At 45.7% G+C, this 20,000-nt stretch overlaps 1 protein-coding gene across 2 annotated transcripts in view; it reads right to left on the bottom strand.

Moving 5' to 3' along the window:
• The window catches only part of LOC128698484 (adenylate cyclase type 2), a 346,235-nt gene that overhangs the window by 109,871 nt on the left and 216,364 nt on the right, over positions 1-20,000 (bottom strand). For both annotated transcript variants that reach the window (XM_070103973.1, XM_070103974.1), the window contains one exon: positions 16,088-16,282. In XM_070103973.1, the coding sequence (XP_069960074.1) occupies positions 16,088-16,282 (195 nt within the window). The remainder of the gene's footprint in view (positions 1-16,087; positions 16,283-20,000) is intronic.

The raw sequence follows: 20,000 nt of genomic DNA, 5'->3' as shown, positions 1-20,000 counted from the left end.
CTGTCAGGTGTTGCTAGATGTTAGGTATTGTCAGGTGATGCTAGGTGTTGTCATGTGTTGTCAGGTGTTGCCAGGTGCTGTCAGGTGTTGCTAGATGTTAGGTATTGTCAGGTGATGCTAGGTGTTGTCATGTGTTGTCAGGTGTTACCAGGTGCTGTCAGGTGTTGCTAGATGTTAGGTATTGTCAGGTGATGCTAGGTGTTGTCATGTGATGTCAGGTGTTGCCAGGTGCTGTCAGGTGTTGCTAGATGTTAGGTATTGTCAGGTGATGCTAGGTGTTGTCAGGTGTTGTCAGGTGTTGCCAGGTGCTGTCAGGTGTTGCTAGATGTTAGGTATTGTCAGGTGATGCTAGGTGTTGTCATGTGTTGTCAGGTGTTGCCAGGTGCTGCCAGGTGTTGCTAGATGTTAGGTATTGTCAGGTGATGCTAGGTGTTGTCATGTGTTGTCAGGTGTTGCCAGGTGCTGTCAGGTGTTGCTAGATGTTAGGTATTGTCAGGTGATGCTAGGTGTTGTCATGTGTTGTCAGGTGTTGCCAGGTGCTGTCAGGTGTTGCTAGATGTTAGGTATTGTCAGGTGATGCTAGGTGTTGTCATGTGTTGTCAGGTGTTGCCAGGTGCTGCCAGGTGTTGCTAGATGTTAGGTATTGTCAGGTGATGCTAGGTGTTGTCATGTGTTGTCAGGTGTTGCCAGGTGCTGTCAGGTTTTGTCAGGTGCTGTCATATGTTGTCAGGTATTGCCAAGTGTTGTCTTATCATAACCCACAGCTGGAGCTTTTGGTCATCTGACCGAGGCCTTCCGCTGGCTTACCCCTCCATCACTTTAAAAATTATACTTATGACTATAACTATTTTATATATTCATTACCTGGGTTAATAAGCCTCCTGGGTTAATATAACCTTCCTCCTGCAGCAGTAGATTAACCTACGTTTAGCAAAGGGGGTGACTGAGGAGCGCTAAGCAGCGTTGAAATTTGTACGTTTGTCACCGGCAGTGTGGTAAACTTAATTGTGGTAGTCAACACTGTGTGGTTAACGAGGCGGTAGTTAGGTTAAAGTCAGGTGGTTAACGAGGCAGTAGTTAGGTTAGTCAGGTGGTTAACGAGGCAGTAGTTAGGTTAGTCAGGTGGTTAACGAGACGGTAGTTAGGTTATGTGGTTAACGAGGCAATAGTTAGGTTAGTCAGGTGGTTAACGAGGCAGTAGTTACGTTAGAGTCAGGTGGTTAACGTGACTGGGGTGGTCTGGCAGCGGGGTGTAGGCGACACGTTTGATGCCATCACTGGGGGAAAAATGATCGTACAATTTTTGTGGTGACTCGATTGTGAGAGTTTCCCCTCACTGAGGAGCTTTATCTCTCCCATTCTCCCTCGCATGCTCTTTTATCTCTTCTATTCTGCCTCTCCCCTTCTCTCTTTAACTCTTTTTCATTAATTTGTTGTTTTTTTGTGTTTCTCTCTAGTGTCTTTGTTTTTCTTGTTTGTTTTTCTATAGTCAGTTATTTCCATAATCTTCGTTTTTACTTATTTTCATATTTAAATAGAATATACACTGAAAATTTACATTACATATTTTAAAGGGAGAGGGGTGAGTGGGAAGCCAGTGGAAGGACTCGGTCAGATGACCGAGCTGTGGGTCATCATTTAAGACTCGCGTCAGGAAACACTTGTACTGTTTCCTGACCAATCTTACCTAATATAACCTTCATTACCCTTCACGGAATATATACCCTGAGGGATATATCATTCAGTGTATCCCTCGTGTAGTAGATAGGCTTTAAACTCTGATTCTCAACTTGTGGTGTACAGTGGGACATTCAGCCTTTATGACACTCGTGTAGTAGATAGTCTTTAAACTTAATAAAGCTTCCAGACCTGGTCTGGGTGAATTATACAACGTACAAAATCCTTCCCATAGGCAGAAGTTATTGGTGTGTGCGTCCGCCAGCTCAGTTATTGTCGGAGAATTTACATAATAACTCTTATTAACCTAAGAGTTGAAGTGGATACCAGTGACCGTCTAGGTTAATGTGGGTTAAAGTCTGTTTGCTACACCAGGTTCATTAAGACTGTATGTTACCTGTACACTACTAGTTACTACACGAGGCTCATTAAGACTGTATGTTACCTGTACACTACTAGTTACTACACGAGGCTCATTAAGACTGTATGTTACCTGTACACTACTAGTTACTACACGAGGCTCATTAAGACTGTATGTTACCTGTACACTACTAGTTACTACACGAGGCTCATTAAGACTGTATGTTACCTGTACACTACCAGTCACTACACGAGGCTCATTAAGACTGTTACCTGTACACTACCAGTCACTACACGAGGCTCATTAAGACTGTATGTTACCTGTACACTACTAGTTACTACACGAGGCTCATTAGGACTGTATGTTACCTGTACACTACTAGTTACTACACGAGGCTCATTAGGACTGTATGTTACCTGTACACTACTAGTTACTACACGAGGCTCATTAGGACTGTATGTTACCTGTACACTACTAGTTACTACACCAGGTTCATTAAGACTGTATGTTACCTGTACACTACCAGTCACTACACGAGGCTCATTAGACTGTATGTTACCTGTACACTACTAGTTACTACACGAGGCTCATTAGACTGTATGTTACCTGTACACCACCAGTCACTACATGAAGGTCATTAAGACTGTCACCTGTACACCACCAGTCACTACACGAGGGTCATTAAGACTGTCACCTGTACACCACCAGTCACTACACGAGGGTCATTAAGACTGTCACCTGTACACCACCAGTCACTACACGAGGGTCATTAACACTGTCACCTGTACACCACCAGTCACTACATGAGGATCATTAAGACTGTCACCTGTACACCACCAGTCACTACACGAGGGTCATTAAGACTGTCACCTGTACACCACCAGTCACTACACGAGGGTCATTAACACTGTCACCTGTACACCACCAGTCACTACATGAGGATCATTAAGACTGTCACCTGTACACCACCAGTCACTACACGAGGGTCATTAAGACTGTCACCTGTACACCACCAGTCACTACACGAGGGTCATTAACACTGTCACCTGTACACCACCAGTCACTACACGAGGGTCATTAACACTGTCACCTGTACACCACCAGTCACTACATGAGGATCATTAAGACTGTCACCTGTACACCACCAGTCACTACACGAGGGTCATTAAGACTGTCACCTGTACACCACCAGTCACTACACGAGGATCATTAACACTGTCACCTGTACACCACCAGTCACTACACGAGGGTCATTAACACTGTCACCTGTACACCACCAGTCACTACACGAGGGTCATTAAGACTGTCACCTGTACACCACCAGTCACTACACGAGGATCATTAACACTGTCACCTGTACACCACCAGTCACTACACGAGGGTCATTAACACTGTCACCTGTACACCACCAGTCACTACACGAGGGTCATTAACACTGTCACCTGTACACCACCAGTCACTACACGAGGGTCATTAACACTGTCACCTGTACACCACCAGTCACTACATGAGGATCATTAAGACTGTCACCTGTACACCACCAGTCACTACACGAGGGTCATTAAGACTGTCACCTGTACACCACCAGTCACTACACGAGGGTCATTAACACTGTCACCTGTACACCACCAGTCACTACACGAGGGTCATTAAGACTGTCACCTGTACACCACCAGTCACTACATGAGGGTCATTAAGACTGTCACCTGTACACCACCAGTCACTACACGAGGGTCATTAAGACTGTCACCTGTACACCACCAGTCACTACACGAGGGTCATTAACACTGTCACCTGTACACCACCAGTCACTACATGAGGGTCATTAAGACTGTCACCTGTACACCACCAGTCACTACACGAGGATCATTAAGACTGTCACCTGTACACCACCAGTCACTACACGAGGATCATTAACACTGTCACCTATACACCACCAGTCACTACATGAGGGTCATTAAGACTGTCACCTGTACACCACCAGTCACTACACGAGGATCATTAAGACTGTCACCTGTACACCACCAGTCACTACACGAGGATCATTAAGACTGTCACCTGTACACCACCAGTCACTACATGAGGATCATTAAGACTGTCACCTGTACACCACCAGTCACTACACGAGGGTCATTAAGACTGTCACCTGTACACCACCAGTCACTACACGAGGATCATTAAGACTGTCACCTGTACACCACCAGTCACTACACGAGGATCATTAAGACTGTCACCTGTACACCACCAGTCACTACACGAGGGTCATTAACACTGTCACCTGTACACCACCAGTCACTACACGAGGGTCATTAAGACTGTCACCTGTACACCACCAGTCACTACACGAGGGTCATTAACACTGTCACCTGTACACCACCAGTCACTACACGAGGGTCATTAAGACTGTCACCTGTACACCACCAGTCACTACACGAGGGTCATTAAGACTGTTACCTGTACACCACCAGTCACTACACGAGGGTCATTAACACTGTCACCTGTACACCACCAGTCACTACACGAGGGTCATTAACACTGTCACCTGTACACCACCAGTCACTACACGAGGGTCATTAAGACTGTCACCTGTACACCACCAGTCACTACACGAGGGTCATTAACACTGTCACCTGTACACCACCAGTCACTACACGAGGGTCATTAAGACTGTAACCTGTACACCACCAGTCACTACACGAGGATCATTAACACTGTCACCTGTACACCACCAGTCACTACACGAGGATCATTAACACTGTCACCTGTACACCACCAGTCACTACACGAGGGTCATTAAGACTGTCACCTGTACACCACCAGTCACTACATGAGGATCATTAACACTGTCACCTGTACACCACCAGTCACTACACGAGGGTCATTAAGACTGTCACCTGTACACCACCAGTCACTACACGAGGGTCATTAACACTGTCACCTGTACACCACCAGTCACTACACGAGGGTCATTAAGACTGTCACCTGTACACCACCAGTCACTACACGAGGGTCATTAAGACTGTCACCTGTACACCACCAGTCACTACCACTCAGGAATACTTTTATATGTATAACAGTGGTTAATGTAGACTACCAGTGTACACACACACACACATAAATGTGTATGTGTACACAAAATAAAATGCTTGCAGTGTACGCTTGCAAATTGCAATTTTCAGTAATCCAAACATAGAGAGCAGGAAACGTGAGCAATATAGAAACAATTAAAGCTTTTCTTTGTGTCGTCAAAACAAAAAAAAAAAAAACGAACAGACGCAACACAAAACAAACACATCCCAATACAGTTTTTTTTTTATTTTGTTATAAACCAAATATATAAATACATATAAATATAATTTCAAAGGAGATTACCTTCTATTGTTGTTAGAAATAAATCTTAGTGTACACGAGCCGAATTTCCATTGTTCCATTGTGACCACTTTAAAGTGGGGAAGGGAAAATATAAGTATAAGTAAATTATATATATATATATATATATATATATATATATATATATATATATATATATATATATATATATATATATATATATATATATATATATATAATATATATATATATATATATATATATATATATATATATATATATATATAAATATATATATATATATATATATATATATATATATATATAATATATATATATATATATATATATATATATTATATTATATTATATATATGTTATATATTATTGTGACCACGAACGAGTGGTATTGAATCAACAGCACTGCGACTAGCCGAGGATTCGAACCCATGTAGTTTTGGCCCTGCCTTATGGGTTAATGCGTCATGTGACTTTCACTCACAACGAGGCAGGGCCAAAACTACATGGGGTTGAATCCTCGGCTAGTCGCAGTGCTGTTGATTCAATACCACTCGTTCGTGATCACAATAATTATATATATATATGTATATATATATACATGTATATATAAATATATATATATATATATATATATATATATAAACACTGATCTCTGGCTGAAGGAGACTCGAACCTACGAACCTTGGAACAAGATACGCAGTGCTATACCATTCTCACCACACTAGACCAATACCTTGGAGTCCAGCTTGCGCTAGACGTTGATCCAAGGCAGCCAGCTTTCAGGGAGAAGGCTTACAGCTTTTCATCTCATCCCCTGCATGCATCAGCCTTACTAGAGATTTGAATAATGCAAGGAATTCGCGAGAGCAGGCGAAATATACACAAACACTGATCCTTGATCCACGGCAGCAAGCCATCTGGCTGCCTTGGATCAAAGTCTAGCGCAAGCTGGACTCCAAGGTATTGGTCCAGTGTGGCGAGAATGGTATAGCACTGCGTACCTTGTTCCAAGGTTCGTAGGTTCGAGTCTCCTTCAGCCAGAGATCAGTGTTTGTGTGTAGTTCGCCTGCTCTTGCGAATTCCTTGCATATATATATATATATATATATATATATATATATATATATATATATATATATATATATATATATATATATATATATATATGTTTACGTGTGTACATTAAGACAATATGATTAAGAATTATTTAATTAATATTTGTATCCTTTACTGGTGTATAAAAGTTAGTATATATATATATATATATATATATATATTCATGGCAATATTGATAAAATCAATAAAAAACGCTGGTCAGTACATCTGTGTTGATGGAGCAGAGATGAAAATTCCAATAATGTTTTAATGTTTGAAAGACATGAGTGATTCAGTGAATAAAATGTTTGTGAATGATGATTAAAGTAGTAACGACTGATTGGTTCAAACACACACACAAAGGAACCATGACTCGACCCCTGCAACCACATATAGGTGAGCACACATACAGTGTGGAGAGTGATGTAGTGGAGTGGTTTAGAAGAGGTTTGATAAAGCTCACGGAGCAGGGAGAGAGTGGACTTAGCGACCAGCCAAGAGACGAGGCCAGGAGCTATGACTCGACCCCTGCAACCACATATAGGCGAGTTCACACACAAACAGTAAATCTATAGATAGTGGAGAGAGCACGCCTCGTGTACACACTACTGTGAGTTATGAACATCTTGGATCAAGACGGTCTGTGATGGCTGGCTTCTGGTAAACAAACAAATAATGACACGGGCGATAGAATTAAACCCGACTTATATTTTAAAGAATACTGTAGAATAAAGTATATATTCTTGTTAGTACAATAGTTATTGGTTATTATTATTATTGTTGTAATAGTGCTTGTACTACTTTTGTTAAAAAAAACAAAAGAGTGAGTATGGAGGACACAGGACACGCGCTGTGTCCTGTGATCTGTCAGGTAAAAATATTAAACCTCTGAACGTATGTCCTGACACGCACCACCACCATTACTACCACCACCCACTGCTGCCACCACCATTACTACCACCACCCACTGCTGCCACCACCATTACTACCACCACCCACTGCTGCCACCACCATTACTACCACCACCCACTGCTGCCACCACCATTACTACCACCACCCACTGCTGCCACCACCATTACTACCACCACCCACTGCTGCCACCACCATTACTACCACCACCCACTGCTGCCACCACCATTACTACCACCACCCACTGCTGCCACCACCATTACTACCACCACCCACTGCTGCCACCACCATTACTACCACCACCCACTGCTGCCACCACCATTACTACCACCACCCACTGCTGCCACCACCATTACTACCACCACCCACTGCTGCCACCACCATTACTACCACCACCCACTGCTGCCACCACCATTACTACCACCACCCACTGCTGCCACCACCATTACTACCACCACCCACTGCTGCCACCACCATTACTACCACCACCCACTGCTGCCACCACCATTACTACCACCACCCACTGCTGCCACCACCATTACTACCACCACCCACTGCTGCCACCACCATTACTACCACCACCCACTGCTGCCACCACCATTACTACCACCACCCACTGCTGCCACCACCATTACTACCACCACCCACTGCTGCCACCACCATTACTACCACCACCCACTGCTGCCACCACCATTACTACCACCACCCACTGCTGCCACCACCATTACTACCACCACCCACTGCTGCCACCACCATTACTACCACCACCCACTGCTGCCACCACCAGTACCACCACCACCCACTGCTGCCACCACCATTACTACCACCACCCACTGTTGCCACCACCATTTCTACCACCACCCACTGCTGCCACCACCATTACCACCACCCACTGCTGCCACCACCATTACTACCACCACCCACTGCTGCCACCACCATTACTACCACCATTGCTACCACCACCCACTGCTGCCACCACCATTACTACCACTGCCTACTGCTGCCACCACCATTACTACCACCACCCACTGCTGCCACCACCAGTACCACCACCACCCAGTGCTGCCACCACCATTACTACCACCACCCACTGCTGCCACCACCAGTACCACCACCACCCACTGCTGCCACCACCATTACTACCACCACCCACTGCTGCCACCAGTACCACCACCACCCACTGCTGCCACCACCAGTACCACCACCACCCACTGCTGCCACCACCATTACTACCACCACCCACTGCTGCCACCACCAGTACCACCACCACCCACTGCTGCCACCACCATTACTACCACCACCCACTGCTGCCACCACCAGTACCACCACCACCCACTGCTGCCACCACCAGTACCACCACCACCCACTGCTGCCACCACCATTACTACCACCACCCACTGCTGCCACCACCAGTACCACCACCACCCTCTGCTGCCACCACCAGTACCACCACCACCCACTGCTGCCACCACCATTACTACCACCACCCACTGCTGCCACAACCATTACTACCACCACCCACTGCTGCCACCACCAGTACCACCACCACCCACTGCTGCCACCACCAGTACCACCACCACCCACTGCTGCCACCACCATTACTACCACCAACCACTGCTGCCACCACCATTACTACCACCACCCACTGCTGCCACCACCAGTACCACCACCACCCACTGCTGCCACAACCATTACTACCACCACCCACTGCTGCCACCACCAGTACCACAACCACCCACTGTTGCCACCACCAGTACCACCACCACCCACTGCTGCCACCACCATTACTACCACCACCCACTGTTGCCACTACCATTTCTACCACCACCCACTGCTGCCACCACCATTACCACCACCCACTGCTGCCACCACCATTACTACCACCACCCACTGCTGCCACCACCATTACTACCACCATTGCTACCACCACCCACTGCTGCCACCACCATTACTACCACTGCCTACTGCTGCCACCACCATTACTACCACCACCCACTGCTGCCACCACCAGTACCACCACCACCCAGTGCTGCCACCACCATTACTACCACCACCCACTGCTGCCACCACCAGTACCACCACCACCCACTGCTGCCACCACCATTACTACCACCACCCACTGCTGCCACCAGTACCACCACCACCCACTGCTGCCACCACCAGTACCACCACCACCCACTGCTGCCACCACCATTACTACCACCACCCACTGCTGCCACCACCAGTACCACCACCACCCACTGCTGCCACCACCATTACTACCACCACCCACTGCTGCCACCACCAGTACCACCACCACCCACTGCTGCCACCACCAGTACCACCACCACCCACTGCTGCCACCACCATTACTACCACCACCCACTGCTGCCACCACCAGTACCACCACCACCCTCTGCTGCCACCACCAGTACCACCACCACCCACTGCTGCCACCACCATTACTACCACCACCCACTGCTGCCACAACCATTACTACCACCACCCACTGCTGCCACCACCAGTACCACCACCACCCACTGCTGCCACCACCAGTACCACCACCACCCACTGCTGCCACCACCATTACTACCACCAACCACTGCTGCCACCACCATTACTACCACCACCCACTGCTGCCACCACCAGTATCACCACCACCCACTGCTGCCACAACCATTACTACCACCACCCACTGCTGCCACCACCAGTACCACCACCACCCACTGTTGCCACCACCAGTACCACCACCACCCACTGCTGCCACCACCATTACTACCACCACCCACTGTTGCCACCACCATTTCTACCACCACCCACTGCTGCCACCACCATTACCACCACCCACTGCTGCCACCACCATTACTACCACCACCCACTGCTGCCACCACCATTACTACCACCATTGCTACCACCACCCACTGCTGCCACCACCATTACTACCACTGCCTACTGCTGCCACCACCATTACTACCACCACCTACTGCTGCCACCACCATTACTACCACCACCCACTGCTGCCACCACCATTACTACCACCACCCACTGCTGCCACCATTACTACCACCACCCACTGCTGCCAGCACCCACTGCTGCCATCACCATTACTACTTCTACTTACCGCTGCCACCACCATTACTACACCCACTGCTGCCACCACCCACTGCTGCCACCAACATTACTACCACCACCTATTGCTGCCACCACCATTACTAAGACCACTGCTGCCACCACCATTACTACCACCATCCACTGCTGCCACCACCATTACTACTACCTACTGCTGCCACCACCATTACTACCACCACCTACTGCTGCCACCACCATTACTACTACCACCTACTGCTGCCACCACAATTACTACCACCACCATTACTACCACCACCTACTGCTGCCACCACAATTACTACCACCACCTACTGCTGTCACGGCAATTATTACCACCACCATTACTTCCACCACCTACTGCTGCCACCACAATTACTACCACCACCTACTGCTGCCACCACCATTACTACCGCCACCTACTGCTGCCACCACAATTATTACCACCATTACTACCACCACCTACTGCTGCCACCACCATTACTACAACCACCTACTGTTGCCAACACAATTACTACCACCACCTTCTGCTGCCACCACCATTACTACCACCACCTGCTGTTGCCACCACAATTACTACCACCGTCATTACTACCACCACCTACTGCTACCACCATCATTACCACCACCACCATTACTACGACCACCATTACTACCACCATTACTACCACCACCATTACTACCACCACCATTACTATCACCACCATTACTATCACCACCATTACTACCACCACCTACTGCTGCCACCACCAGTACCACCACCACCACCACCTACTGCTGCCACCACCATTACTACCACCACCTACTGCTGCCACCACAATTACTACCACCACCATTACTACCACCACCTACTGTTGCCAACACAATTACTACCACCACCTTCTGCTGCCACCACCATTACTACCACCACCTGCTGTTGCCACCACAATTACTACCACCGTCATTACTACCACCACCTACTGCTACCACCATCATTACCACCACCACCATTACTACCGCCACCATTACTACCACCACCATTACTACCACCACCATTACTACCACCACCATTACTATCACCACCATTACTATCACCACCATTACTACCACCACCTACTGCTGCCACCACCAGTACCACCACCACCACCACCTACTGCTGCCACCACCACCATTTCTACCACCACCCACTGCTGCCACCACCATTACCATCACCCACTGCTGCCACCACCATTACTACCACCACCCACTGCTGCCACCACCATTACTACCACCATTGCTACCACCACCCACTGCTGCCACCACCATTACTACCACTACCTACTGCTGCCACCACCATTACTACCACGACCTACTGCTGCCACCACCATTACTACCACCACCCACTGCTGCCACCACCATTACTACCACCACCCACTGCTGCCACCATTACTACCACCACCCACTGCTGCCAGCACCCACTGCTGCCATCACCATTACTACTTCTACTTACCGCTGCCACCACCATTACTACACCCACTGCTGCCACCACCCACTGCTGCCACCAACATTACTACCACCACCTATTGCTGCCACCACCATTACTAAGACCACTGCTGCCACCACCATTACTACCACCATCCACTGCTGCCACCACCATTACTACTACCTACTGCTGCCACCACCATTACTACCACCACCTACTGCTGCCACCACCATTACTACTACCACCTACTGCTGCCACCACAATTACTACCACCACCATTACTACCACCACCTACTGCTGCCACCACAATTACTACCACCACCTACTGCTGTCACGGCAATTATTACCACCACCATTACTTCCACCACCTACTGCTGCCACCACCATTACTACCACCACCTACTGTTGCCAACACAATTACTACCACCACCTTCTGCTGCCACCACCATTACTACCACCACCTGCTGTTGCCACCACAATTACTACCACCGTCATTACTACCACCACCTACTGCTACCACCATCATTACCACCACCACCATTACTACCACCACCATTACTACCACCACCATTACTACCACCACCATTACTACCACCACCATTACTACCACCACCATTACTATCACCACCATTACTATCACCACCATTACTACCACCACCTACTGCTGCCACCACCAGTACCACCACCACCACCACCTACTGCTGCCACCACCATTACTACCACCACCTACTGCTGCCACCACAATTACTACCACCACCATTACTATCACCACCATTACTATCACCACCATTACTATCACCACCATTACTATCACCGCCATTACTACCACCACCATTACTACCACCACCTACTGCTGCCACCACCAGTACCACCACCAACACCTACTGCTGCAACCACCGTTACTACCACCACCTACTGCTGCCACCACAATTACTACCACCACCTACTGCTGCCACCACCAGTACCACCACCACTATTACTACCACCACCATTACAACCACCACCTACTACTGTGTTACAAAAAAACGCGATTCTAAAAGCTTAGAGATCTCCAGTGAATACTAGAAAGGACTGCCCTTCTAGCATCCAGCCTGTCACTGGGTTTTCGTAACAAGTAGTCAGTATCCTTGTCCAATTATCCATTAAAATTCAGTAATATTCAATAGTGCTTCAGAATTACAACTGGTAGGCTACTAACTAGAGAAATTAAAATTTAATAAATTTATTAATCATTAAGTTGTCTAGAGGTATATTATCAAATTAAATTAAATCAATCACAGTAATGAAAATAATATCAATCTCTCGTGTACAATATTATTGTGCTGAAAGCACATATCACATTTATAATTCTTTAGTACCGTCTGGTACATTAACATTTAATAAGATATTACAAATATGTACAAGTAAGTTTGTGTATGTGTGTAAGTGCTCTAAGTAGTTCGCTATGTCTCACGACTCGACTAGACTTAAACAAGTGACTGACAAAGTCCTCAAATAAACTAACTTCCTGACCGACTGGCAACCAGAACAGTCTGCTTGAACAATGAAAAGAATGCTAAGCCCAATAGCCATATAACAAGCGACTGCGACACAATCAGGATCAAGGAGATAATATAACGACACTAAGTAGGGACCATCAGCAGATCCTCCACAAAAGTTACAAAACTCCCATACTACTGAATCTAAGTTCAGCATAGGAAAAACCCGACTGTGACAACACAGAAACCAGTACAAAATTAGGTCAGAAGCTACAGCTAAGGACCTGAGATGTTCAGAGTGTCTAAGCGACACACAACCTCAGTACAACGTCGAAAATCACGAAGTCTATACAATGTTCTGTGAACAGAGTTCTACAGAACTAACAAGAATAATGAGACAGACAATCTGTCCAACCACCAAGCGAGTCTAGAGCAGACTGAATACTTCACGAGAGGTGAGGACACCCCCCTCGATCACGTGATAGCCCTGTGGACAGCACAGCTCAGAAGCCGGCAGTATAACGAGCAACAAGCGATAATTACAGTAGTTTGACAATCAAGACTTGAACTGAGCACATATTATGTACATCCTAACAACATAAGTCAAATAAGAATATAAAGCAATATATTTACGATTTAGCTATTATCGCATATATAAGCAATATAAAATTATATGAAAAGATAATATACATTATATATATACATAATCATTGTAACCCTTTCAGGGGTTGCAACATACTGCCACCACCATTACTACCACCACCTACTGCTGCCACCACCACCACCAGTACCACCACCACCACCATTACTACCACCACCTACTGTTGCCACCATCCTTACTATCATCACCTACTGCTGCCACCACCATTACTACCACCAACTACTGCTGCCACCACCATTACTACCACCAACTACTGCTGCCATCACCAGTTCCACCACCACCATTACCACCACCACCAGTACCACCACTACCATTATTACCACCATTACTACCAGCGCCAGTACCACCACTACCACCATTGCCACCACTACCATCACCACCATTACTACCACCACCACCATTGCCACCACTACCATCACCACCATTACTACCAACACCTGCTGAAACCACCAGTACCACCACCATTACTGCCACCACCATTACTACCACCACCATTACCACCATAACCACCCCCACTATTACTACCACCACCATTACCACCACCACCATTACCACCACCACCACCATTACCACCACCATTACTACCATTACCATCACCACCATTACCACCACCACCATTACTACCATTACCATCACCACCATTACCACCACCACCATCATTACTACCACCTACTGCTGCCACCACCAGTAACACCACCATTACCACCACCATCATTACTGCCACCATTACCACCACCATCATTACTGCCACCACCACCATTACTGCCACCACCACCATTACCACCACTATCATTACTGCCACCACCACCTTTACCACCACCACCTACTGCTGCCACCACCATTACCACCACCAGTACCGCCACCATTACCAACACCTACTGCTACCACCACACCTGCTGCTGCCACCACCTACTTCTGCCTCCACCATCATTACTACCACAATCACAACCACAATCACCACCATCACTGTGAGGGTTGCCGACCAGATCACTGGTTAGAGAGAGTATTTGATTCACAATCACAAGGAACTGGGTTCGATTCACTGGCGTGGAGAAACAAATGAAACTAAGTTTCTCCCCCTGCTGCCCCAGCCCACCCCTGCTGCCCCAGCCCACCCCTGCTGACCCAGCCTACCCCTGCTGACCCAGCCTACCCCTGCTGCCCCAGGCCACCGCTGCTGACCCAGCCCACCCCTGCTGACCCAGCCCACCCCTGCTGACCCAGCCCACCCCTGCTGACCCAGCCTACCCCTGCTGACCCAGCCCACCCCTGCTGACCCAGCCTACCCCTGCTGACCCAGCCCACCCCTGCTGACCCTCCGGTACCTACTGGAATGTTATGTATTGTGTGTTGGTAACTCCAGTACCTAGTGAAAGTGATTTTCTCTCTCTCTCTCTCTCTCTCACTCTCTCTCTCTCTCTCTCTCTCTCTCTCTCTCTCTCTCTCTCTCTCTCTCTCTCTCTCTCTCCCTCTGAAGCAGTAATGTATCTCATGATAATATGTATATTCTGAGTGTCTGTCAAGTACATGGAAGGGACAGACATCAGAGCACTTGAGACCCCACAATGAGACTGCTGAGACCTATTTACTTCTACCTAGATTAAGAACTATCATGTGTTAGCCAGGTGTGTAAAGCACAAGGCTCTCTCCCCACCCTCCACTCACTGGGTAACTATCCACTTAGAGGAACTAGTGTGGAAAATTCAGTGAGTATCAGAACCTTCTGAACACTGTTCTTACTCTAACAGTAACTGTACGGTAGTGTACTCACCTCAGCAACAGTGTACTCGCCTAAATTGCAGCTACACATCACTGTACTCGCCTAAACGGCAGCTGCACATCTCTGTACTCATCTAAACAGCACTGTACTCACATAACAGCTTCACATCTCTGTACTCATCTAAACAGCACTGTACTCACATAAACAACAGCTGCACATCTCTGTACTCATGCAAACAGCACTGTACTCACCTAAACAGCAGCTGCACGTTGTACTTACCTAAACAGCAGCTGCACACCACTGTACTCACCTCAGCAGCAATGTAAGCAGGTATCACTGAGAGCAGCAGCTGTTCCTGTTGCTCCCTCTCACACTCTAGCTTGACTCTAGCCTCTATGACCTCCCTGGTAGAGCTGCGGGCGTGTTTGTGAGACTGGGCAGCTTCCCAGTCGAGCCACATACCCAGGGTATGGGCAGCTGCCATCATCACTATGTACCCCACGATCTGAAACAAGCAGAGAGCCTTTGGCTGTTATTTTCAGATAGCGCAAACTAAAGCATGTTTGGCTGTTATTGTTAGACAGTACGTATATAAGTACGTTGTTTGGCTGTCATTGTTAGACAGTACGTATATAAGTACGTTGTTTGACTGTCATTGTCAGATAGCACGTATATAAGTACGTTGTTTGTCTGTCATTGTCAGATAGCATGTATATAAGTACGTTGTTTGACTGTCATTGTCAGATAGCATGTATATAAGTACGTTGTTTGACTGTCATTGTCAGATAGCACGTATATAAGTACGTTGTTTGACTGTCATTGTCAGATAGCATGTATATAAGTACGTTGTTTGACTGTCATTGTCAGATAGCACGTATATAAGTACGTTGTTTGACTGTCATTGTCAGATAGCACGTATATAAGTACGTTGTTTGTCTGTCATTGTCAGATAGCATGTATATAAGTACGTTGTTTGACTGTCATTGTCAGATAGCACGTATATAAGTACGTTTAATCCTAGTAACTGACACAACAAGTAAACTAGATACGGTATTTAGCTATTAGCTATCGTTGATAGCACAGTAACTGACACAACAGGTAAGTGAGACACGTTATTTAACTAACAGTAACTGACACAACAGGTAAGTGAGACACGTTATTTAACTAACAGTAACTGACACAACAGGTAAGTGAGACACGTTATTTAACTAACAGTAACTGACACAACAGGTAAGTGAGACACGTTATTTAACTAACAGTAACTGACACAACAGGTAAGTGAGACACGTTATTTAACTAACAGTAACTGACACAACAGATAAGTGAGACACGTTATTTAACTAACAGTAACTGACACAACAGGTGAGACACGTTATTTAACTAACAGTAACTGACACAACAGGTGAGACACGTTATTTAACTAACAGTAACTGACACAACAGGTGAGACACGTTATTTAACTAACAGTAACTGACACAACAGGTGAGACACGTTATTTAACTAACAGTAACTGACACAACAGGTGAGACACGTTATTTAACTAACAGTAACTGACACAACAGGTGAGACACGTTATTTAACTAACAGTAACTGACACAACAGGTGAGACACGTTATTTAACTAACAGTAACTGACACAACAGGTGAGACACGTTATTTAACTAACAGTAACTGACACAACAGGTGAGACACGTTATTTAACTAACAGTAACTGACACAACAGGTGAGACACGTTATTTAACTAACAGTAACTGACACAACAGGTGAGACACGTTATTTAACTAACAGTAACTGACACAACAGGTGAGACACGTTATTTAACTAACAGTAACTGACACAACAGGTAAGTGAGACACGTTATTTAACTAACAGTAACTGACACAACAGGTGAGACACGTTATTTAACTAACAGTAACTGACACAACAGGTGAGACACGTTATTTAACTAACAGTAACTGACACAACAGGTGAGACACGTTATTTAACTAACAATAACTGACACAGCAGGTGAGACACGTTATTTAACTAACAATAACTGACACAGCAGGTGAGACACGTTATTTAACTAACGGTAACTGACACAACAGGTAAGTGAGACACGTTATTTAACTAACAGTAACTGACACAACAGGTGAGACACGTTATTTAACTAACAATAACTGACACAGCAGGTGAGACACGTTATTTAACTAACAATAACTGACACAGCAGGTGAGACACGTTATTTAACTAACAGTAACTGACACAACAGGTGAGACACGTTATTTAACTAACAGTAACTGACACAACAGGTAAGTGAGACACGTTATTTAACTAACAGTAACTGACACAACAGGTGAGACACGTTATTTAACTAACAATAACTGACACAACAGGTGAGACACGTTATTTAACTAACGGTAACTGACACAACAGGTAAGTGAGACACGTTATTTAACTAACAGTAACTGACACAACAGGTGAGACACGTTATTTAACTAACAGTAACTGACACAACAGGTGAGACACGTTATTTAACTAACAGTAACTGACACAACAGGTAAGTGAGACACGTTATTTAACTAACAGTAACTGACACAACAGGTGAGACACGTTATTTAACTAACAGTAACTGACACAACAGGTGAGACACGTTATTTAACTAACAGTAACTGACACAACAGGTGAGACACGTTATTTAACTAACAGTAACTGACACAACAGGTGAGACACGTTATTTAACTAACAGTAACTGACACAACAGGTGAGACACGTTATTTAACTAACAATAACTGACACAACAGGTGAGACACGTTATTTAACTAACAGTAACTGACACAACAGGTGAGACACGTTATTTAACTAACAGTAACTGACACAACAGGTGAGACACGTTATTTAACTAACAGTAACTGACACAACAGGTGAGACACGTTATTTAACTAACAATAACTGACACAACAGGTAAGTGAGACACGTTATTTAACTAACAGTAACTGACACAACAGGTAAGTGAGACACGTTATTTAACTAACGGTAACTGACACAACAGGTAAGTGAGACACGTTATTTAACTAACGGTAACTGACACAACAGGTGAGACACGTTATTTAACTAACGGTAACTGACACAACAGGTAAGTGAGACACGTTATTTAACTAACGGTAACTGACACAACAGGTAAGTGAGACACGTTATTTAACTAACAGTAACTGACACAACAGGTGAGACACGTTATTTAACTAACAGTAACTGACACAACAGGTGAGACACGTTATTTAACTAACAATAACTGACACAACAGGTGAGACACGTTATTTAACTAACAATAACTGACACAACAGGTGAGACACGTTATTTAACTAACAATAACTGACACAACAGGTGAGACACGTTATTTAACTAACAGTAACTGACACAACAGGTGAGACACGTTATTTAACTAACAATAACTGACACAACAGGTGAGACACGTTATTTAACTAACAATAACTGACACAACAGGTGAGACACGTTATTTAACTAACAATAACTGACACAACAGGTGAGACACGTTATTTAACTAACAGTAACTGACACAACAGGTGAGACACGTTATTTAACTAACAGTAACTGACACAACAGGTGAGACACGTTATTTAACTAACAGTAACTGACACATTCACTCTCACAAGAGTACATTTGCATATTCTGCAACAAAGTCAACGGGAAAAATTACCACACTGTGTGAGTACTTATGGTATTAGGTTACCTAGAAAAGTGTACTCTCAAAAATTTACTCAAAAATACTATAAAAATGTACTCAAAATATACTCATAGAAATGTACTCTGGAAAAAAAATCTTAAAATTATACTTTGAAAAATATGGTGTAAAGTGTACTCCCATAAATATTTTGAGTATATTGTACCTATATTCTTCAGTATTTCACACTTGGAAAATCTTGGAAGGAATGGTCCCAAATCTGCACACAGAAATCACTCCCTACGAAAGTAAAAGACTGGGCAGGCGATGCAAAATGCCCCCAATAAAAAGTAGGGGCGCCATTGGTACACTAAGGGAAAACACCATAAGTGTCCGGGGCCCAAAACTGTTCAACAGCCTCCCATCAACCATTAGGGAAATTGCCAATAAACCCCTGGCTGCCTTCAAGAGAGAGCTGGACAGATACCTAAAGTCAGTGCCGGATCAGCCGGGCTGTGGCTCGTACGTTGGACTGCGTGCGGCCAGCAGTAACAGCCTAGTTG

The sequence above is a fragment of the Cherax quadricarinatus genome, chromosome 88 (genome assembly GCF_038502225.1).
Source record: "Cherax quadricarinatus isolate ZL_2023a chromosome 88, ASM3850222v1, whole genome shotgun sequence".
Classification (NCBI taxonomy): Eukaryota; Metazoa; Arthropoda; class Malacostraca; order Decapoda; family Parastacidae; genus Cherax; species Cherax quadricarinatus.
Note: the sequence above shows the minus strand (reverse complement) of the source record. Positions and strands in the feature narration are given on the sequence as shown.